Raw genomic sequence first — 25,055 nt, 5'->3', positions numbered from 1 at the left:
TGAAAAATTATCCCCCTCCCCCCACTCATTCATTCCTTGGGAAAGGCTCTCCAAGGTACTTCCAAAATATATTGGTCGTGTTCCCATCATTAAATCAAAAGAGGAAATTGAAACAGCTGTTAAAAACTTAAAAGAACAGATTAAAGCAGCCTGTGCAACATCTACTACCCCTGCAACTATACTTGCAAGAAGATATTATGAATCTGATTAGAGAAAAAAATAAAGCAAGAAAAAGATATCACAACACCAGGGCGCCGCAAGACAAACGAATCTTGAACAGGTTCAACTCTACAGTGAGAGATGCTCTTGTAGCCCATAGAACTCAACTCTGGGAAGAAAAACTAACCTCCATCTCTACTGATAACTCCATATGGAATCTCATCCGAAAGATTAAAAACAGAAATAACCTCTTTCCCCCCCCCCCCCCAAACAGATTCAGGTCTCATCCACACGGATGCTGATAAAGCTGAAGCAGTAGCAAATCATCTTGAAAAACAATGTAAACCTGCATACAATCACCTTGATTTTAACCATATATATACAAGATCCACCGAAATGTCAGATACTCGCTCAATTCTGCTCTCCCATATTCCACTCAAATTGCACCCACCTCACCTACTGAAATATATGCTATTATTAAAAAAGTTCAAGAACAAAAAGGCTCCTGGACCCGATGGTATCTCTAACAAAGTAATAAAGCTTCTACCACGTAGAGATATTGTCCATCTGACCAATATAATTAACTCCATCCTTCACTACAAATATTTCCCTTCCTATTGGAAACTGGCAGACATAATACCGATCCATAAACCTGGAAAAGATCCCAGATTGCCTCAAAATTACAGACCAATCAGCCTCGTCTCTAATCTCGGCAAAATTGCCGAGAAGGTAATTCTTACCAGACTTCAAGATTCAGTACTCCGAATAAATATCCTGCCTGAGGAGCAGTTTGGCTTCCGACAGTCACATGCCACCATGCAGCAATTACACAGATTGGCGGAACACATCATCACGGGTTTTAACTGGCATCAATGCACTGGGGCTGTTTTCCTTGACATAGCCAGTGCATTTGACAAGGTTTGGCATTATGGTTTGCTATACAAACTGATATCATCTGGTGTACCAGTCAGAATCATTCATCTTATAAAGGCATACCTCTACGATAGGCGCATGCAAGTCAGGATATGTGGGGTAGTCTTGACACAAAAACGCATCTTGGCTGAAGTTCCACAAGATTCCTTACTAGCACCAATCCTATTCTCCTTATACTTGTATGATATACCACACAACCCATTATCTTCAATTAAAGCCCTTTATGCTGATGATACAGCGATATTAGCCAGATCTTTAAAGCCTCACCTAGCCATCAAGAAACTGCAAGAAAACCTACTGCTAACCGAACAATACTTTTCTAAATGGCGCCTCCAAGTGAATCCCCTGAAGAGTGTAGCCATCCTATTCTCCAGAAGATCACTGCTTCCTAAAGAAGATATTCTCCTTTTCAACACTAAAATTCCGTGGAAAAATGAGATCAAATATTTTGGTGTAATACTGGACAGAAAACTGACTTTCAGCTCCCATATCAAGACTCTCTGTGCAAACATATCAAAATCCATAGCCCAGCTCTATCTGCTAATCAACAGAAATAGTAAGCTGAGCACCAGAATGAAACTTCTCATATACAAACTGATGATTCGTCCAATACTCACCTATGCTTCACCGGCCTGGAGTCATACTTCAAATTCTAATATTCTCAAACTACAATGTATCCAGAATAAATGTGTCAGAGTGATCCTGGGCGCCCCATGGTTCATCCAAACTGTCCAGCTACATCGGGACACAGATGTCCCCTATATTTACACTTTCATGCAGACTATAGCAATCAAATTCTTCTCAAAAGCATCTGTGCACCCTAACAAACTGATCCAACTGGCTGCAGATTATGACGCAATGGAGTATTTCAAACATAAAAGACCTGAAGCCATGCTAAACTTCAACACTAAGGACTAATCTCCTAGCCCACTCAGGGCGAGCAATTAGCTCATAAACTTTCTCCACTCACAGTTTCTCTCAAGATAGCCGGGAATATGAAAAGCTTTTGCTTCACCCCCCTTTATGTCAGTAATGTTGATAGTTGATAGAATAAAAGATTTGCTTAAATTTACACACTTAGGAAGGGTATTAGCATCCCAATATCATTTAAGGGTATCAAGCTTATTGAATGTGCCAATTTTAGTTTCCACTTAACTGGGTTTTACATGTGATATCTCCTTGCAAAATCTATATTAAAGGTTCAGATGTTGGTGATTATTCATAGCAGTGCTTCACAGTATGAAAAACATCCAGAGGGCACCATGTCAGATCATTAGTGCTTTTTTTTTTTTTTAGTTTTATTTGAACTGTCAAAAATTCCCTGCTAGTTATAAATCTAATAAAATATTAGCAACAGAACTAATAAGCAGTTTTCATTTCTGAAACTGTTTAACTGTTAACTTAGATTTAAAGATAAAATATTATTGAAGGAAAAATGAACTTTCAAAAGAAGAACTAAACCTCAAAAACAGATTGGCAAAATTGAAAGAATACTTTGAATGATGTAGTTAGGAAAGCATGTGGGAAGTTGTCTGCAAAGATAGAAAAATCAGAACTGTGAAGCAAAAATGTTGAAAATTACATTTAGAAAAGAAGAAATCATGTCAAAAGTTCCTGCTAAGTAACACATAAAAAAAAAACTTCAGAAATAATATAAATGATAACGAAGATAAATGAAAGGAACAAAGAGTCCTATAATATGAAAATGAAAGACAAGAATATTCTGGATATCTGGCGTAATAACTTTGGAAGCTTTCCAAATGAAATGAGCAGTAACAGGAAATATTAAACAGGAATGCAGTCAGAAGTACAAAGGAGAAAAGTCATCAGGAACCTGAAATGTAAAAGTGCATCTAGTATAGATAATATTTGACCAGAAATACTTATATATGGTGGCATAAAAGATTTACATTGGCTAGACTGTAAAATTCAGGTCAAATTTCAGTGACGGGAGTAGAGCTCTTAGAACCCATTGATAAAAAGGAAAATAAAACTAAATATGGGAATTATAGAGGAATTTCCCTTCTCAGAGTTTCAGGTCAGATTTATGCATGCAGACTTGAAAAGAAGCAGAAAAATTGTGGAAAAGAAACTTGGAGAAGAACAGTCTGGGTCAATGCCAAATATAGATTATCAGGACAAGATAGGATCAGAATCATAGTTTCAGTTTTGCAGATCTGGAAATGACATATTAAAATGCTAAGGAAACCTATTGGAAGCACTAAAATTCATCATAATCAAATTATTGATATGTATCATCAGGGTCTATACTGGATATTATGATAGTATGACATGAAAATGTTATATCATTACTAATGGCATATAAAAAATTTTCTTCCAAATTACCCTGTCACCTGTCAGCACTCTCAATATTGTCAGATCTTATATTTTAGTTTTCTAAGGCACTTTCTCTGGATCTTTATCCTGCCATTCTGGCAAAAACTTGTTTTGCTTACCTTTCCTTTCCCACTCTGTTTAAGTGACCATACCATCTGAGATTAGCGCAGCTCTCACATTCGTGAATGCTGACAATATCAAGTTCCTTCCTAATATCCTCAGTTTTGATATGATTCTGCTATTGATACCATCTGTTCACTCTCCTAACCTTTTTCAGAACTCTCATATCTGTGGTCTTTAGTCTTTGATCGAGTGTTTTATTTCTATCTCAGATCGATAAGTTAAAACTGGTTTGATCTTGTATTCAGCTAATTTAGCTGAATTCAGCTAATTAACACTATCTTGTATTCAGCTAATTTAGTGTTCTGACTAATTTCTGCCTTATTTCATATAAATTATTTAGTTGCTTGCCTATCATGCCATCTTTGTCAATTCTGTTGTATATTTCCATACTTAATTTGTCATCTTCACAAAAATTTGTGCTTAGCTGAAATGTTTTATTTGTTCTATAGATTCTCCATTCAGGATGCAGTTGATGTTGCCAGTGTTAATGCCTATTTTCATACCAAATTTATTACAGTTAGGGAATCCTCTAGATTTGTACTGGATTTATTTAGAGTATAACATCATCTCTACATAAAGTAAACAGCTGAGGTTAACATCTCCAATTTTTATACCAGTTTTATTGTCACTTTCCTTCCTAATGTGATCGATATGGACGGTGAATAACAATGGGGATAATGTTGGATCATTGTCTCACACCTGATTTTGCATCAACCCATCTTCCTGTACCTCTTTCACTTCTAACTGCTGACTTAAACTCAAATATAGACTATGCATTGCTATAATGTTCCAGTATATAACTAGCATTTTGAACAGTTTTTCCTCTTGGTACCTTACCGTACATCTACATCTCTTTCAGACCTACGAAACTTAAATACAGATCCTTCTTATTATTCCTATGATTTCTCATATATTTGTCTTAAAGTGAAAATCTGATCCTGACAACTTCTGTTTCTTCTGAATCCAACTTATTCTCCAAGTGTTCTTCCACAATTTTTCTTATCCTTTTCATAAGCATGTTTGAATAAATTTTACTAGTCACACTCAGTAGGGAAATTTCTCTGTAATTCTCACATTCAGTTTTATTTCCCCTTTTTATAGATGGATGCTATGAATTATCTACTCCATTCACCTGGAATTTGACCCTCTGACCATGCTTTCTGAATTATGCACTATTTTAAAACGTTTGTACATCCATATTTGATCTTTCTGAATGAATATCATCTACTCCAGCTGCCTCACATTTCAAATTTTTGATAACTTTCTCTACATCAAGTATTGCATATATTCCTGTTAAGTGTTTTCTATTGTGCTATCACTGCTTGTTTCATTTAGCAGTCTTTCAAAGCACTTACTCCATACATCTAGAATATCTACATGCTCAGTTTTCATGCCACCTTTGTCATCACTGATTCCTTTTACAATATCCTTTCCTTCATTCCTAAGTCTTCTCAATAGCCACTAGAATATTTTTTGTCACTTTCCTGATATTCAAAAAACTTCTTTTTTTTTTTTTTTTTTTACTAAATAGCTTAAGGAAATTACAACGTATACTAGGATATACATTAAAATAAATTTTAATACACTTCCAATATTTCGGCAACGTCACATTGCCATTTTCACAGGAACTTAAAAACAAGCACAACAAACAGTAAATGAGGACGAAGCAGGAAGCTATTCTTTCTCCTAAAGTCCTGATGGTGTCCCCCTAGCGGGCAATGTTGGTATTCTTGGCCGATTGGGATGAAGGTCTTCTAATGCAGGTTTCCCAAATTTGGGGCAGTCTCATGCAACCAAATTTGTTGAGGTTTGGATTGTTTCTTAGAGTTGAGGCTGATTCCAAGAAAAGCCTTTCGTATTTGAATTTACTACAGTGTATTATCGTAGCTTTCTTCCACCGTATTCTATGGCAGGTATCCAGCGCATGGTCTGCAAGACCAGAGTGGCTGTATTGGTGAAACCGGATGTAGTCCTTGTGTTCTGAAATTCTGATATTAGCTGTCCTGCCTATTTGGCCAAAGTAAGACAGCTTACAGCTGCAAGGGACTTCTACAGGACAGGAAGTGACCTTCTTAAGGAGCCTGTGGAGTTTTCTAATTTGTGAGTTGGTGGGATTGTACTCAATAGGGAGGTAAGGTGCCCGATCTAATAATAGAGCATTCAGCTTACCTGTGTAATCCTTTTGGTTAAGCAATACTGTGGCATTCCCTTTATCCACTTTGGTAATTATTATTTCCTTGTTTTTCTTTAATTCTAGTAGAGATTTAATTTTCTTACTGGGCATGTTAGTTTTGCTTTGGTTAGAACACAAGCCACATCCAGTCATTAAGACACTACACAACAGGGCTAAACTTATCTGTTCAAATGACAATGCCCTAACCACAGAACTAAACCACATTCTCAACACTTTCTCAGCCAATGGCTATCCCTCCCCCCCCAAAAAAAAATCCAAAAAATATTGAAACCAATACCCCCCCCCCTCACAACAAGGATTACTCTAAATCCATCACCATACCCTATATCCGAGGCACCTCAGAAAAAATTACAAAAATCCCAAAAAACATGACTTAACTTCTTGTTGCAGACCATATAAAAAATTTGCATCCCTTATCCGCTCTACCAAAGACCTACCTGGTGTATACCAGGTCCCTTGCAGCTGTAAGCTGTCCTACTTTGACCAAACAGGCAGGACAGCTAATATCAGAATTTCAGAACACAAGGACTACATCTGGTTTCACCAATACAGCCACTCTGGTCTTGCAGACCATGCACTGGATACCTGCCATAGAATACGGTGGAAGAAAGCTACGATAATACACCGTAGTAAATTCAAATACGAAAGGCTTTTCTTGGAATCAGCCTCAACCCTAAGAAACAATCCAAACCTCAACAAATTTAGTTGCATGAGACTGCCCCAAATTTGGGAAACCTACATCAGAAGACCTTCAGCCCAATTGGCCAAGAATACCAACATTGCCCGCTAGGGGGCACCATCAGAACTTTTAGGAGAAAGAATAGCTTCCTGCTTCGTCCTCATTTACTGTTTGTTGTGCTTGTGTGCATGTGTCTTGTTTTTAAGTTCCTGTGAAAATGGCAACGTGACATTGCTGAAATATTGGAAGTGTATTAAAATTTATTTTAATGTATATCCTAGTATAGGTTGTAATTTCCTTAAGCTATTTAGTAAAAATGCATAACCAACATCTAAGCCTTTCCACGAGAATTCAAAAAACTTCTGTTTTAAAGCAAATAAATTGCTTCATTCCTAAGTCTTCTCAATAGCCACTAGAATATTTGTCACTTTCCTGATATTTGTTTTCTCTGTCTCATCAAAGTCTTCCCATAACTTTTATTTAGCTAGTTTTACACAATGCTTTGTTTGCTTACATTTTTCTCTGGAATATCTCAGATTACATGCCAATTTACTTGCCAGGAACTTTCATTACATTTCTGTCTTTTCCTTGACTGTTTTTTTAACTTCCTGAGTCCACCAAGAAATTCTGAATTTTCTATCCTTGCAGACAACTTCACCACATTCCTCTTTTGCTGAATCAGTCAATGTTTTCTTCAGGATTCTGCCAATGAATTACTAATATTTAGTTTATGTTTTCAAATTCTTTCTTTCTTTTTTATTTTTTCATGATATTTGTGTATTTGAATCTTTAGTTCACCTCTGGAAGCTGCTCAACTTTGATTCTTTTTAAAACATTCTTATGCACTTTCCTTTTCAGTATGATTTTCAATTTTATCCTGCTCAAAACTAAATGGTGATCACCTACTTCAGTATTTCATATCCTCTGTATACTGTTGTGTCTATCTTAATAGTATCTTCCTTGGGATCATAGGCACAAATAAGTCTCATTCTCCAATTCCCTACTCTGATATTTATCCACATCACTTTACTTGATATTGCCTACCATCGTAGATTATCCTCATATTTAGTTTTGAATACTATAGCTGCACCTGAATATTTGTTGCTTAGAAGAATCTCACCCATTGTTTTGCCTTTGTTCCAGTAACACCTATTATGTCGATCTGGTACTTATGCAGTTCTGGTTCTATTTCTTTTCTGTTGATGTTTCTTATGTTGATAGTTCCAATCTTGATGTCTACTGATGTTGTGTTATAGTTTTTTCTAGTTGCTGAGTTTGTGTTGTTTACCCTGGTTCCTTGATGAAAACGAGGGCACCCTTATTTAATTGAATGATGCCTTAGTCAGCATAGAATTATGTCATGTACCATCATTATGTTTTGGTTTAAGCCAGAAAGAATACAATTTTGTTGGTTAGTTTATTCTTATTTGTTTGGTATCTAGGTAGGTACCTACTAATAGGTTAATAATGAGAAGGTGCGAATAGGAGATTAGGTCAGAAATCCTGGTTGGTTCTCTGCACTGCTTAAAAGGCTACTTGGAGGTCTCTCTCTCTCTCTCTCTTTTCTGTTATCCAGTTTGGACTTTAAAACATCTCTTAATGGAAACTTGGGGAACCAAAATCTATAGTTTAAAACAAGTGAACTATGACCCCTCTGGTCTCCTGTTTCTGCCACCTCTGAATAAGCTGCACTTTTGGATGATTGTACAGTACAATGGTCGTAAAATAGGTAAATTTGTAATTAATAATATTAAAAAAATGGAAAGTAAAACAATACATAACACAGTTTATCATATGTACAAGAACTGTTATTGTAAATTAAAATTTGAGCAAACATCTAAAATATTGTCTAGGTTTTAGGCAATAAATTGTTTCTCCATGGACATAAAATTATTCTAAAAATAGAACTCTTTCTACATGTACTTATATCATAGGGACAATATACACAACTAAACTAAAGGTTTTCATATTGAAAACTTCACGTCTACATTAACTAGTTTTCATGCTTGCTTTTTCATCATGTGAAATCATCATGTTATACTTAGTTTTATGATCAGTGGCATCTTTTGTTGTATCCGTCAGATAACAAAACATTTAATCTAGGTTCTAAATATTATAAAGCTACAAATGCCTTTTTCTCTAATTTTCATAGCATCTACAATGCTGCAAGCCAACACACATACTGATTTTTCATCATTTCACTTTTGCAATGCAACCACACTTCGAAGTTACCAGGTGTTAAATTTTCTGCTTGAAACCACAGTGTAGCCTTTCTAACTGCTTCTAAAGTGATTTTATTTCTTTTAACTTTTCTCAAGAAGTGTGAGAAAGTTCCATTTCATCCTTAATCATTTCAGAACTCATCAATAAATGTTCAGAGTACTGACAAGCATATCATACGTTGAGCACCAACCGAGTAACCACATCTCCAATAGGTATAAGATAGTGTTTTTTTTTTTTTTTTTTTTTTTTTTTTTTTTTTGTCTTCAGGAGAGTTGGTATAACAAGGCTATGTAGCTTTTTAGCAAATTTTCTTGTTGAAAGTAAATTGTACTTTCCAAGATATTATATTCTTTTTGTGTAATCCTTTATCTAATTGTAAACAAACAAACTTTGTGCATGAAGTATATACAGCCTAATGACTTCACATTAATTGCCTTAGTATCTGATAATGCAGAGCTTACATCCTTTTGGGTGTGTATAATGATATGTATTATGGGAAGGGCCACTATCCAGATTGATTTTGAACTTTATTGGGGGTCTCATCAGTGAGAACCAGACCCACAAAAGATACCAAGGATTCAGACCTAGGAAGATAGCCTTATGCTATAGTGAACTGAATTCTGAAGTGCTGGTTGTTGAGATATAAGATGAAAGAGTCTTAGCCATGTAGCCAGAGGGAGAACATCAATGTATCCTAACATGATAAAAGATTTGAGAACAGCACCTTTCTTTCTCAAGTTATAGAAAACCTATCCACCTGGATAGATACATACATACACAGACTTTCTCATTATTTCCCCCTTCCACCTCCGGTCCCAACAACATGGTATCATACAAACCCTTATTAATAGAGCCTCCAACTAGGCTTCTCTCACAGTTGAGCTCTTCTTTATTTGCCATACTTTCCTATCCAATGGCCATGATACCAAAGATATTAACAAAATAATTGTCCTCCCATCACCTCACATTCCTCTTAACACACACACACAAATAAAAAAAAAAGCTAGAACTATAAATAAATATAATCTCTACACTGCTTTCAAACCTCATGTGAACTGGCAGCCCTTATCCATTCTCCTGAGAATCAACTCCCTCTCTGCTTCCAGATGTTTTCTTGCAACTTAACTTGCCATATTGTGGTCAAACTGGGAGATATACCAACAATCTGCTTTGAAAAATGCAAACACAAGAAATATATCTGTCACTACAACTGTGGTCAGTGAGATCCACCATGTCTTGGACAATTTGCCCAGAATCAAATGGAAAAAAACTGCTATGCTTCATTGTTGCAAATACACTTGAAAGATTATTTTAAGAATCAGCAGTAGATATACAAAACCAACCAAATCTAAATAAATATGGTTGTGTGAAATATCCCAAGATTTGGGAAACCATAATTCTTAGACCTGCGCAACAACCAAATCTAGTTACCAGCACTTCAGTTAGGATTCTTAGGCTTCTAGTCTAATATCTTCAGCTCATTATTTGTGTTTTGTGTGTTTGTTTCAATACAATTTTTATATTCTTTCTTTTAAGCTCACACAGTGGTCAGAATTCATAGTGAAAAATTTATAGAGACACAACACATGTGTCAGAATAATTACTTAACATTAGGAAAGTAAGATCAACATTTTGACCTCTGTATTGATGTCATCATCAAGAGGGATGCTTAAGGTTTAAAGCTGTATAACGGAGAGGAGACCTCCACAAAACCTTTAAAGGAATGTGGTGCACCCTGTTAAGTATCTACCTGAATACTGAACAAACGAGGATGGCCTGATAATTTGGGATTTAGCCAACTAAATTGTATTCTTATTGTCTTAAACCAAAATATAAAATGAGGTACAACATGATAAAATTTCATTCCAGCTGAGGCATCGCCCAGTTAAACAAGGCTGCAGTTGTTTTCACCACGAACCAGGGCAAACAGCGAAAAGTCAGTTACTGGAACAAATCCTAAAACATGCCCCAACTCAATAATACCAGAGTTCAAGATCGGTTCTATCAACATAAGAAACCCGAATGGCAAAGAAATGGAGCTAGCTGAGGAACTGGATAAGTACCAGATCGACATAATAGGGGTGACTGAAACAAAAAGGGCAAAACTGGTGAGATCTTTCTGAGCAATAAATACAAAATGTTATATTCAGGCAATGACAATCAAAGAAAAGGAGTAGCCATAGTATTCAACACTAAATACGAGGCTAATCTTCTTGAATGGCAAGCAGTCTCAAGTAGAGTGATGTGGGCAAATATGAGAATGGGGGGAAACTGGACAATGAGACTTGTTTGTGCCTAAGATCCCAGAGAAGGTTCTACTAAGGTAGAAGTGGAGGAATTTTTTTGAGGCTTTAGAGAAAGCAACTGACACAATGAAAAAAGAAAAGTAGGTCCTTGCTGAGGATCTAAATAGCAGAGTAGGCAATGATTGGCAGACATGCAAAAATATATTGGGAAAATTTGGAGAAAAGATCAAAGCTAATAATAATGGCAAATACCTGTTGGATTTCTGCTCAGGACATGGACTGGTTATTACTAACACAATGTTCCAACATAAAAATGTGCACAAATTCACATGGAGAGAAGAGGCAAGGAATAAGAAAGGTCTTGTTGAGTATGTTATTGTTGATAGTGATGTTTTCTCGGTGCAGGACACTACAGTGTACAGAGGATTTGAAACTGGAAGTGATCACCATTTAGTCTGAGCAGGATAAAATTGAATTTCATATTGAAAAGAAGAACATGTAAAAAAGCTTTAAAGCGAATAAAAGTCGAGCAGCTCTCAGATGTGAACTATAGACTAAAATACACAAACATTATTCAGAAAAATATGAAAAGGTTTGAGAGCAGAAACCAAACCTTGGAGATTCATTGACAGGCACTGATGAAAACATTCATTGATTCAGCCAGAGAGGCATGTGGTGAGGTTGTTTGCAAGGATAGAAAAATCAGACCTCCATGGTGGACACAGGAGGTTAAAGAGGCAGTGAAGAAAGCATATCAAAAGTTCCTGGCAAATAAGTCAGATTGTGCGCTTAGGGAATACAGGGACAAATGTAAGAAAGCTAAACTCTGTGTAAAACTAGCTAAACAAAAGTCTCAGGAATGGAGGAAAGAGTGCTGTAAAAGGAATTAGAGAAGATAAAGGTGACATGAAAACTGGAGAAAAAGATATCCTTGAAGTGTGTAGTAATAAGAAAAATTGCTAGAAACAATCAGTGATATCACAGTGGTAAAAACACTGACCAGACATGCAATCAGTAATATACATATCTATACTTAAAGTAGAAAAAAGCAATCAAAAGCCTGAAATGTGGAAAGGCAGCTGGAGTAAATGATATTTGACCAGAAATGCTCAAGTATGGAGGTATAAAAGTCTTACAGTGGCTGCACTGCATAGTTCAGAAGGCCTAGACAGAGGTCCAAATTCCAGATGATTGGAGTAGAGCTCTCATAGTACCCATATATAAAAAGAGAAATAAAACAGAATGTGGGAATTAGAGGTATTTCTCTGCTGAGTGTTCCTGGTAAGATGTATGCAAGTATACTTGAGAAACAGTTGAGAAAGATTGTGGAAGAGAAGCTTGGTGAAAAACAATCTAGATTCAGGCCAAATTGAGGCTGTGGATCAGATTTTCACTTTACGACAAATAGTTGAGAAACCATGGAAATATAAAAAAGATCTGTATTTCAGTTTTATAGATCTCAAAAGGCATATGACCATAGAGAAGATATTCATAATCCTACAGTTGTATGGTATCAATGCGGCATTATATCAAGGATTACGTAGTCTTTATTTGATTTGTTAAGTCAGCAGTTAGAATTGAAGATGTACAGGAAGATGGTTTAATGTTAAATCTGGTGTCAGACAAGGATGTACATTATCCCCTCTATTATTCATTATCTATGTGGATCACATTAGGAAGGAAAGTGGTATCACACCTGATGTCAAAATTGGAGATGTTAATATTAGCTCTTTACTTTATGCTGATGATGTTATACTTCTAAATAAATCCACTATAAGTCTGCAAGATTCCTTGACTAAGTTGAATAACTGTTGTAATAGAGATGGGATGAAGGTCAGCAACAACAAGACAGACAATGAAAATAGGCAGAAGCATTGAAAATATCAATTATACTGTGAATGGAGAACCTATAGAACAAATAAAACATTTCAGCTACTTAGGCATGATTTTTATTGAAGATAGTAAATTAAATATGGAAATAGACAACAAAATCAACAAAGCTGGTATGGTAGGAAGTCAATTGAATAAATTTATATGGAATAAGAGCAAAATTAAAACACTAAATTAGCTATACAAGACAGTATTCAAGTCAGTTTTAACTTATGGATCTGAGACCTGGGTGAGAAGTAAAACACTTGACCAAAGACTAGAGACTGCTAATATGAGCTCCTCAGAAAGATTAGGGGGTGAACAGATGGCATCAATGGCAATATCATATAAAATCGAAGATATTAAGAAAGAACTTGACATTTTTAGCATCCAGGAATGTATTAGCAGAGCTAATCTCAGGTGGTAATGTCACTTAAACAGAATGGGAGAGGAAAGATTAGCAAAACAAGTATTCTTTGCCAGGTTGGCATGAAAAAGACTCAGAGGAAGACCAAGATATAGGTGTATTGATACGGTAAAAAGTGCCTGAGAAGATAGAAATATAAGATCTGATAATGTTGGAGTTTTGATAGGTAAAGGAGTGATTTGGAGGAAATTTGTAGATAGGACATTTTTTATGTGGTACTATCATATCCTGTACAGCCCTTGAGGGTACATGACAGGAATTTAATGATGATGATGTACGAGGGTGATGGTTTTACTGAGAAAGAAATTATGATTTCTTTCTCAGTAAGATCTGGAAAATATCCCTCTGCAGCTGCAATCACCTCTTGATTTGAAGAAAAAGCTGACCAGCAAGGAAGAATTTTAGTTTTGGAAAGAGATAGAAGTCAGAGGGAGCTAAATCTGGGGAATAGGGTGGATGTTCCAACAATACATAGTGCAGATCCCTTAATTTTCCCATTGCCAAAACATCTTTATGGGCAGGTGCATTATCCTGATGAAAGATAATTTTTTTCTTCTGCAAACCGGGTCTTTTATTTTTTCGTCTAGTCTGGTTAAAAGATCGGAATAATATTCCCTGGTTACTGTTTTTCCCTTTTCAAGATGATTAATAAACAAAATGCCTTTAGCATCCTAAAACACCGATGCCATGACCTTTCCTGCTGATGTAATGGACTTTGTCTTCTTTGGCACTGAACAATTGGCTTCCAATGTTTTGAATGTTTGGATTCTGATGTGTAATGGTGAATCGAAGTGTCATCCATAGTAATAAATCGACTCACAAAATCAGTTTTATTCTTGTTAAAACACTCCAAGCACTGTTTAGAGATTTTCATGCGAGCGCATTTTTGATCTGCTGTGAGCAAGCACGGCACCCATCTTGTGCAAAGCTTTTTCATTTGAAATTCTTCTTGCAAAATATATCCTGCACATTCTTTTCAAATGCCTATAGTTTCAACAATTTCACATACTTTGACTTGTTGGTCATCCAATACCATATCATGCACTTGATCGATGATTTCTGATGTTGTTACACTTTTTGGACGTCCTTCACATGGATCATCTTCAAGGCTGGTACGGCACATTTAATCTCGGCAGCCCATTTCTTAATTGTCGAAAACAAAGGAGAAGAGTGCACATAAACGTTTGTGAACTTCGAATGCATTTCTTTTGGCGTTAAACCTTGTTTTCTGAAGAATTTTATAACCGCATGATACTCAATTTTATCCATTTCAGGGGATAGGATACAGACAACACTTTTTCTTCAGACAGCTGTATAAAACAAAGTACTTGGTAGAATGACTTGCAATTTCACATATATGCTTATGACAGATGGACCAACTTTGAAAAAAAAAAAAATCTTGTTGATAGTGCTGCTGTGGTCGAGGCTGAGAACTTTTAAGACCACCCTCGTAGGGGTATGGCTATGGCATTCTTGTAATCTTTTTTTTTTTATTGGCATTTTTATGCAGGATCTTGTGAACCATTTTTTTATTGTAGCCATTTTTTTACAAATGTTTGGCTAATAAAAATTCTAATTCTTGGTTCATAGCTTGTTCATTGGAGCAAATTGTTAGGGCTCTGTGTTCGAGGGTGCTGATGACTTTTAGTTTTTGTGTTGGATGGTGGTATGAATTTTTATGTATGTATTGTCCTGTGTGTGTGTATGCTCGCGGTAGACTGTGAAGGAAAGTTTAAGGAAAGACGTGTGATGAGTGTGTCTAAAAAGGAAGAGAGTTGTTGTTTTCGATTTTGGTGGTGAATTGGATATGTTTTTGTTGTTTGTTCAGGCAGCTTAGGAATGTATTTAATGTTTTCAGCTGTGTCTTCTGACCATGTGATAACTGATTTGATTAATCCTCTTGTTTTCTTTTTGATGTGGTTTGTAGAGTTGTAGTTCACCATTTGGTATGTGTTAAGTTTGGATACCAAATGGTTCATTTTTTTCTAGGTATGTTGTCTGATCGAGGACAACTGTAGCATTACCTTTATCTGCTTTTGTAATCAAGGTCACTTAACAAATTAATTTCATTTATCATATTGAAAGAGGTTTAAGATCCCTCCCCTCCAATTTAGCCTTCAAAATACGAATGGAAACATCATACATATTAAATGCTAACAAACAACTAAGGTGCAACCTAACCAAAGCAGAAAAATTGGCTGTTAAATCCTTAAAATATAACAAAGACATAATGATTACAAAAGCAGATAAAGGCACTTTCCTCCCAATAGCTAACTTTTACATGGAAGACTTTGAGCAACGAACCCTAGACTCGGCCAGCCTAAAGCCCAAAGTCTAGCTCAGATATGTTGATGATATTTTCACCATTTCACTCCACAGCTACAAAACATTAAATATTCCTAAGCCATCTAAACAAACAACATAAACATATCCAGTTCACCATCGAAATCAAAAAACAACTGTCTTCCTTTTCTAGACACGCTTCTCACACGTCTTCCCTTAGACTGTCTCTCCTTCACAGTCTACTGCAAACCTACACACACACATGCCAATACATACATAAAAATTCATACCACCATCCAACACAAAAAGTAGGAGTCATCAATACCCTCAAACAAAGAGCCCTAACAGTTTGTTTCAATGAACAATGAATTAGAATTTTTATTAGCCAAACATTTGTAAAAAATTGATACAATAAAAAAACGGTTCACAAGATCCTCCATAAAAATGCCACGAAAAACAAAAAAGATCACAAGAATGCCATATCCTAAGTTAGGGGCATTTCAGAGAAAAAGATAGAACATTACTTAAATACAACATTAAGACTACCTTCAAACCCCCGAAAAAATTAAGATATTTATTTAGCTCTTCCAAAGATCCTCTTCCATACCTCACCCACGCAGGAGTTGACAAAATTCAATACACACTGTAACCTACCTTGCATGGGGGAAACAGGACACACACCATCCCAATCAGAAAAGATGAACACAAACGATACATTAAATACTGCCACTATGGTAAAACAGGCCTATCAGATCACACACTTGAAACATGCCACAGAATTGACTGGAAAGACACCAAGTCCCTATACTGCACCAAAACCTGGTTTGAAAGAAAATTCAAAGAAACTTGTGAAATGCTGAAACATTATCCAAACCTGAACAAAAACGAGGGATTAATCATTCCAAGTATATGGAGAAACCATCTGCCATCCATATGGCAACAAGAACAAGCCCAAACAGAAGAAAATCTCAATACGAGAGGACTTCATCATCATCAAATTCCTGCTATGTACCCTCAAGGGGTGTATAGGATATGATAGTACTACATGAAAAAAATTACATCATTATTAATTTCCTATCTACAATTTTCCTCCAAATCAGTCTGTTACTTGTCAAGACTCCAACATTATCAGATCTTATATTTCTATCGTCTAAAGCACTTTGTACCGTATCAATCCACCTATACCAATCTACCTACACCGTTTCTCAAGTATACTTGCATAGATCTTGCCAGGAACACTCAGTAGGGAAACACTTCTGTAATTCTCACATGCAGTTTTATTTCCCTTTTTATATATGGGTACTCTTACAGCTCTACTCCAATCATCAGGAATTCATCCCTCTGTCCAGGCTTTCTGAACTATGCAGTGCAGCCACTGTAAGACTTTTATACCACCATACTTCAGCATTTCTGTTCGAATATCACCTACTCCTGCTGCCTTTCCACAATTCAAGCCTTTGGTGACTTTTTCTACTTCAAGTATGGATATGTATTCCTGACTGCATGCCTGGTCAGTGTTTTTTACCACTATGCTGTCATCACTGCTTGTTTCATTTAGAAGTTTTTCAAAGTAATTACTCCATACTTCAAAGATATCTTTTTCTCCCATTTTCATGTCACCTTTATCATCTCTAACTCCTTTTACAGCACTCTTTCCTCCATTCCTAAGCTTCTTCAACAACCTCCAGAATATTTTGCCACCTTCTTGATATTTATTTTCTATATTCTTGCCAAAGTCCTCCCATGACTTTTGTTTAGCTAGTTTTACACAGTGTTTAGCATTCTTTCATTTGTCTCTATATTCTCTAAGAGCACAAGCTGACTTATTTAACAGGAACTTTTGATATGCAACCTCACCACATGCCTCTCTGGCAGAATCCATCAATGTTTTCTTCAAAGTTTGCCACTGAATCTCCAAGGTTTGATTCCTGTTCTCAAACTCATTCATTTTTCCTTCAATAATCCTGGTGTATTTTAGTCTACAGTTCACATCTGAGAGCTGCTCAACTTTTATTCGCTTTAAAACTTTCTTACATGTTATTCTTTTCAATATGAAATTCAATTTTATTCTGCTCAAGACTAAATAGTGATCGCTTCCAATTCCAAATCCTCTGTACACTCTGGTGTCCTGCACCAGGGAGAAAACATCACTATCAACAATAACATAGTCAATGAGACTTTTCTTATTCCTTGCCTCTTCTCTCCATGTGAATTTGTGCACATTTTTATGTTGGAACATGGTGTTAGTAATAACCATTCCATGTCCTGAGCAGAAATCCAACAGATATTTGCCATTATTATTAGCTTTGCTCTATTCTCCAAATTTTCCCAAAATATTTTTGTATGTCTCACAATCATTTCCTACTCTGCTATTTAGATCCCCAACAAGGACCAATTTTTCATTGTGTCAGTTGCTTTTTCTAAAACCTCAAAAAATTCCTCCACTTCTACCTTAGTAGAACCTTCTGTGGGAGCATAGGCACAAATAAGTCTCATTGTCCAGTTCCCCATTCTCATATTTGCCCACATTACTCTACTTGAGACTGACTGCCATTCAAGAAGACTTGCCTCGTATTTTGTGTTGAATACTATGGCTACTCCTTCTTTTCCTTGATTGTCATTGCCTGAATATAACATTTTGTATTTATTGCTCAGAAAGATCTCACCAGTTTTGGTCTTTTTTGTTTCAGTCACCCCTATTATGTCGATCTGGTACTTATCTAATTCCTCAGTTAGCTCCATTTCTTTGCCATTCAGGCTACATCGGTACATTGATAGTACCGATCTTTAACTCTGGTGATGTTGAGTTGGGGTTTATTTTCAGATTTGTTCCAGTAGCTGACTTTTCGCTGTTCGCCCTGGTGAAAACAACGGGGGCCTTGTTTAACCGGGCAACGCCCCAGCCGGCATGAAATTTTGTCATGTTGTACCATCATTCTAATAATAATAATTAAATAAATTTAGGAAATTGAATCTTAGCTACTTAGGTGGTGCTTTGTGAATATAACAATTATTGTTTAATTAGCCTTGTACCTGTACTGATGATACTTGTGATACTCAGGTGAAAATTCTACGAATAATTTACGTTAGTTAATTCCGTTATTATAATATTATAAAAATTAAAATTGAATAAGTAAGTAAAAATTATTGAAATAAAATGGATACTTAAAACTGCTACAAATTATGTAGCTGCAGAATGTTCATTCCATGAACATTCTGATGCTACAATTGTTTGTTATTTATTGATTTTTATTATTGAAGCTTTTCCTCCTTCAACTAAGGCTCAGTACATCTTCAGAAGTGCTAAGTGATACTTGGACAAAATGTGTCTTGAGTTAACCCCCAGTAGTTATATATTTTTCGAAAACGTTTTTTGTTAATGGAAAAGTGGAACTTTCCCGTTATTAAAAAACTCAATGTTTTGTGTTATGAAGTGTTGTCGAATGAGTGCATGAAACCAGCGAAAATTGATGACATTTAGAAACTAAACATTGTGATGTGAAAAATAAGCCAATTGAATTTTTTTGGTGATGCTTAGAGACATTAAATCATGGGAAAGATATAGTTTCAGCCTGGGTTCGATTAATAGCAAGGCACTGGAAGCATCCTATCTTTTAAGTTTGTGCATAGCGAAAACAGGGAAACCTCATTCTATCGGGGAAAATTTACTATTTCCAGTTATAAAAGATGTGGTAAAAACTATGTTTGGCAAAAAGTTACTAAGAGATGTTAATTCGATCCCTCTTTCAAATGACACATTAATTCTGTGACTGACAGTCGCAGAATTAATGATATGGCAGGTGACGTAGAATCTCAGTTAATCGAAAGAGTTAAGAAGAGCCCTTATTATGCATTACAAATAGATGAGACTCTGATGTTACAAATGATGAGCAGTTGATATACTACGTAAGATCTGCGCATGATAACAACATTCATGACGATACTCTGTTTTGTAGAACTTTGTCATCCCGAACAACTGGAGAAGAAATATTTCACACTCGATAATTACATAATACACAAAGGGATCCAGTGGGAAAAATGTATGGGCTTCTGTTCGGATGGAGCTCATGCCCTTACATGCAAGCATAGTGGGGGTTGTTTCTAAGGTCAAGGAAGTAGCTCCGGATATGAATTGGGTGCTTCATACAGGGAAGCGTTAACCTCCAAAGGAATGCCACCAGAATTTAAAACTGTGCTATACAATGCTGTAAAACCAGTTAATTTTATTGAGGCTTGACCATTAAATAACAGGTTGTTTTCCGTACTCTGCGGTGAAATGGGCAGCGAATATATATACAACTTTTGTTTCATTCTGAAATTCGCTGGCTTTCCAGGGGAAAAGTGCTAACAAGGTTATTTCAGTTAAGGCGTGAAGTTTTATCGTGTGTAAATGAACGTAATTCTGATTTTGCATCACTCCTTGTTAATGAAGCATGATTATCAACACTATCCTATCTTTCAGACATTTTTTTTTTAAATTAAATGAACTGAATCTTTCCTTTCAGGGTAATTCTTCCACTGTTCTTGATGTCTATGGCAAAATAAAGGCATTCGAGAAAAAACTAGTGTTATGGATCATCAAATTCCTGACGTACCCTCAAGGAGTGTACAGGATATGTAGTACTACATGAAAAATTTACATCATTATTAACTTCCTATCTACAATTTTCCTCCAAATCACTCTGTTGCTTGTCAAGACTCCAACATTATCAGATCTTATATTTCTATCATCTAAGGCACTTTGTACTGTATCAGTCCACCTATATCTTGGTCTTCCTCTGGGTCGTTTTCCTGCCAACCTGGCAGAGAACACTTGTTTTGCCAATCTTTCCTCGCCCATTCTGTTTAAGTGACCATACCACCTGAGATTAGCTCTGCTAACACATTCCTGGATGCTGCCAATGTCAAGTTCTTTTCTAATATCCTCATTTTTAATATGATATTGCCATTGATGTCATCTGTTCACACTTCTAATCTTTCTCAGGACTCTCATATCTACGGTCTCTAGTCTTTGGTCAAGTGTTTTACTTCTAACCTAGCTCTCAGATCCACAAGTTAAAACTAGTTTGAACACTGTCTTTTATACAGCTAATTTAGTGTTCCGACTAATTTCTCTCTTATTCCATATAAATTTATTAAATTCTGCCTACTATACCAGCTTTGTTGATTCTGTTGTCTATTTCTATATTTAATTTACCATCTTCACTAAAAATCGTGCATAAGTAGCTGAAATGTTTTACTTGCTCCACAGGTTCCCCATTCACAACACAGTTGACATTTTCAACAATTGTACCTATTTTCATTGTCTTTTTAAAGATGACCTTCATACCATATCTGTTACAACAGTTATTCAATTTAGTCAGGGAATCTTGCAAACTTGTAGAGGATTTATTTAGAAGTATAACATCGTCCACATAAAGCAAAGAGCTGACATTAACATCTCCAATTCTGATATCATGTTTAATACTATTTCCTTCATAATGTGATCCATATAGATAATGAATAACAGAGGGTATAATGTACATCCTTGTCTCACACCAGATTTAACATTAAACCATCATTCTGTACTTCCTTCAATTCTAACTGCTGACTTACAACTCAAATAAAGACTAAATATTGCTTGATATAATGTCCCATTGACACCATATCACTGTAGCGTATTGAAAAGCTTCTCTCTTGGCACCTTGTCATATGCCTTTTCCAGATCGACAAAACTTAAATACAGATCTTTGTTATATTCCCATGCTTTCTCAACTATTTGTCGTAAAGTGAAGATCTGATCCTGACAGCCTCTATTTGGCCTAAATCCAGCTTGTTCTTCACCAAGCTTTTATTCCACAATTCTTCTCAATTGTTTCTCAAGTATACTTGCATCGATCTTGCCAGGAACACTCAGTAGGGAAATATCTCTGTAATTCTCACATTCAGTTTTATTTCCCTTTTTATATATGGGTACTCTTACAGCTCTACTCCAATCATCGGGAATTCGTCCCTCTGTCCAGGCTTTCTGAACTATGCAGTGCTGCCACTGTAAGACTTTTATACCACCATACTTCAGCATTTCTGGTCGAATATCATCTACTCCTGCTGCCTTTCCACATTTCAAGCCTCTGATGGCTTTTTCTACTTCAAGTATGGATATGTATTCCTGACTGCATGCCTGGTCAGTGTTTTTTACTACTGTGTTATCATCACTGCTTGTTTCATTTAGCAATTTTTCAAAGTAATTACTCCATACTTCAAAGATATCTTTTTCTCCTGTTTTCATGTCACCTTATCATCTCTAACTCCTTTTACAGCACTCTTTCCTCCATTTCTAAGCTTCTTCAACAACCTCCAGAATATATTTTATTTGCCAGGAACTTTTGATATGCTTTTTTCTTTTCCTTCACTGCCTCTTTAACTTCCTGTGTCCACCATGGAGTTCTGATTTTTCTATCCTTGCAGACAACCTCACCACATGTCTCTCTGGCTGAATCAATGAATGTTTTCTTCAGGGCCTGCCAATGAATCTCCAATGTTTAGTTCCTGTTCTCAAGCTCTTTCACTTTTTCTTCAATAATCTTTGTGTATTTTAGTTCTACAGTTCACATCTGAGAACTGTATTGTTCTCAGATGTGAACTGTAAAATTGAATGAACAAAGAATTGTTCATTCAATTTTATCCTGCTCAAGACTAAGTAGTGATCGCTTCCAATTTCAAATCCTGTGTACACTCTGGTGTCCTGCACCAGGGAGAAAACATCACTATCAACAATAACATAGTCAATTAGACTTTTCTAATTCGTTGCCTCTTCTCTCCATGTGGATTTGTGCACATTTTTATGTTGGAACATGGTGTTAGTAATAACCAGTCCATGTCCTGAGCAGAAATCCAACAGGCATTTTCCATTATTATTAGCTTTGCTCTTTTCTCCAAATTTTCCCAAAATATTTTTGTATGTCTGACAATAATTTCCTACTCTGCTATTTAGATCCCCAACAAGGACCAATTTTTCCTTTTTCATTATGTCAGTTACTTTTTCTAAAGCATCAAAAAATTCCTCCACTTCTACCTTAGTAGAACCTTCTGTGGGACCATAGGCACAAATAAGTCTCATTGTCCAATTCCCCATTCTGATATTTGCCCACATCACTCTACTTGAGACTGCCTGCCATTCAAGAAGATTAGTCTTGTATTTTGTGTTGAGTACTATGGCTACTCCTTCTTTTCCTTGATTGTCATTTCCTGAATATAACATTTTGTATTTATTGCTCAGAAAGATCTCACCAGTTTTTATCTTTTTTGTTTCAGTCAACCCTATTATGTCGATCTGTTACTTATCTAATTCTTCAGCTAGCTCCATTTCTTTGCCATTCAGGCTTCTTAATGTTGATAGTACCGATCTTTAACTCTGGTGATGTTGAGTTGGGGTGTGCTTTCAGATTTGTTCCAGTAGTTGACTTTTAGCTGTTCGCCCTGGTTCCCTGGCGAAAACAATGGGGGGGCCTTGTTTAACCGGGCGACGCCCCAGCCGGCATGAAATTTTGTCATGTTGTACCATCATTTTGTATATTGGTTTAAGCCAATAAGAATACAATTTGATCGGCTAAATCCCAAATTGCCAGCCCATCCTCGTTCGTTCAGTACCCAACAGGGTGCACCATGAGAAGGTGAGGATTGGATATTAGGTCAGAAGCCCTGGTCGGTTCTCTGCATTCCTTTAAAGGCTATGGAGGTCTCCTCTCAGTTATACAGCTTTCACCCTTAAGCACCCCGGTGTTATGGATTAGTTATGTAAATTACAGACAATTGCACCTTTTCCAACATTGGAATCTTTTTTTAGTGGAAAATGATATTTTTGTTGATGCTGAGTTTCTGGAGAGGGCAGTGCTTTGAGGTGCTCTTTGTGAGCACCTCAAAGCACTGAAACATATTTTCCAAATGAACTTTTATAAGAAATTTCTGTGCATTTGCGATCCATTTCAGGCTTACAATCACAAGAACGACCTTTTGTTATTGAAAAAAGAATAGTTAATTGAGCTTTCAAATGACAGTGGGCTTAAAATGCAATTCTGTGATCTTTATGGCTCGATTCTGGATCTCGCCTTCAGTGAGAAGTGAATTTCCTGAATTACCTGAAGAAGCATTGAAAATTGTCATGCAGTTTTCTATAACCTATCTTTGTGAGAAAGGATTTTCATCATTCCTTCAAATAAAAACAAAATGCAGAAATCATCTTTGTGTGTGTGTGTGTGTGTGCGTGCGTGCGCGCCAATCTTTGACTGAAGTTGACCGATATCGAGCCAGATATCCAGCAACTATGCAAGGGCTGAGAAGGTCAACCATCTCATTAAAAGTAAGTAGTAACATAATTATATCATATTATTTATTTGTTTAATAAAAATTAAAACTGTTCAATGATGACACACTTTTAATTGTTTACTTCCAATTTAATTAATTATGTTTCTATATGTATTCAAAACATGCTTTTAAATTTATTATGTTAGAAATAGCACAGTTTTCCCAAATGTTGGTAATCCCCCACATAGGTTTTTTTTAAAAAAAAGCATAACTCAGTGGTCCATGAATTGTTTTAGGCATTTTACTGGTCCTTGGGCTTAGAAAGGTTGAGAAATGCTGATCTAGCTGAAATTGTGCTATTTGTGATATAGCTATTAAATTTGTTAGATTAATTTATTAAGTAAAACTGACTACTTCATAAAAAATAAAATAAAATAAATAATAAAAATTGCTTGAACAGAATAATAAATAACTCACAAAATGTTACTTTTGTGGTGTTGGTTCATGTAGTATAGCATATGAAAAATCCATGATTTTCAAAATAGGTTCCCAGGTGTTTAATTTTTTTCCTCCCTCTCTCTCTCTCTTAAGGATTATCCTACAGTTGATTGGGTTGGCATTGTTTCTCATGCTGTTATTCATCTTGATCCTGAAATGGACATTAGACAGACAACTGATAATGATTATGCCTATGTAAGTACTTGTTTTCAAACATATATATATATATTTAGAAAGATATTTAATGACTAAAAAACTGAGAATTAATTAAAAGCTTTAATGTTAAAAAACATAACAAGTTTCAGCTTTTTACAGCCTTCATCAGGTATCTTTTTAGGAAGGGGAAACAATAATAAAAACTGAAGATTCTAATAAACTGAGAAGCACAGATAAATGAAGCACCGAGTCAGTGCTCATGAATACACATACACACACACACACACACATGATAAAGGAATTAAAATATTACATGAATATTTCCAACTTAAATGTATTTAATTGGTGTGTGTGTGCACGCATCCCTCCTGCTGGTTTCAGTGCATTTTTGTTCATTCATTCATTTACTGTTGTAATCTGTTACAATCCTACAGCCAAAAAAGCTACAGAATTGTAATTTTATTTTTATTTTATTTATATATATATATATATATATATATATATATATATATATATTTGTTTTGTTTTATTGTATTGTATTTTAATTGCAAATATGCAGCTGCAAGTTTTGCATCTTTTGGTTCTGTGAGGAAAGGATATATATGTAACTGCAAATCCAGTGATTATAAGAAGACAGCTTGAAGA

The 25,055-nt window shown here is 35.8% G+C and overlaps 1 protein-coding gene across 1 annotated transcript in view; it reads left to right on the top strand.

The window, feature by feature from the left end:
- The window catches only part of LOC150100151 (integrin alpha-PS1-like), a 573,942-nt gene that overhangs the window by 487,740 nt on the left and 61,147 nt on the right, over positions 1 to 25,055 (top strand). The window contains exon 25 of the mRNA XM_090402382.1: positions 24,348 to 24,449. Within this exon, the coding sequence (XP_090258508.1) occupies positions 24,348 to 24,449 (102 nt within the window). The remainder of the gene's footprint in view (positions 1 to 24,347; positions 24,450 to 25,055) is intronic.

The sequence above is a fragment of the Typopeltis vanoorti genome, chromosome 13 (assembly GCF_054136105.1).
Source record: "Typopeltis vanoorti isolate ZY-2024b chromosome 13, IOZ_Tvanoo_1.0, whole genome shotgun sequence".
In the NCBI taxonomy this organism is placed as follows: domain Eukaryota; kingdom Metazoa; phylum Arthropoda; class Arachnida; order Uropygi; family Thelyphonidae; genus Typopeltis; species Typopeltis vanoorti.
The sequence above is the reverse complement of the archived record's forward strand: the minus strand, read 5'-3'. Positions and strand labels throughout refer to the sequence as shown.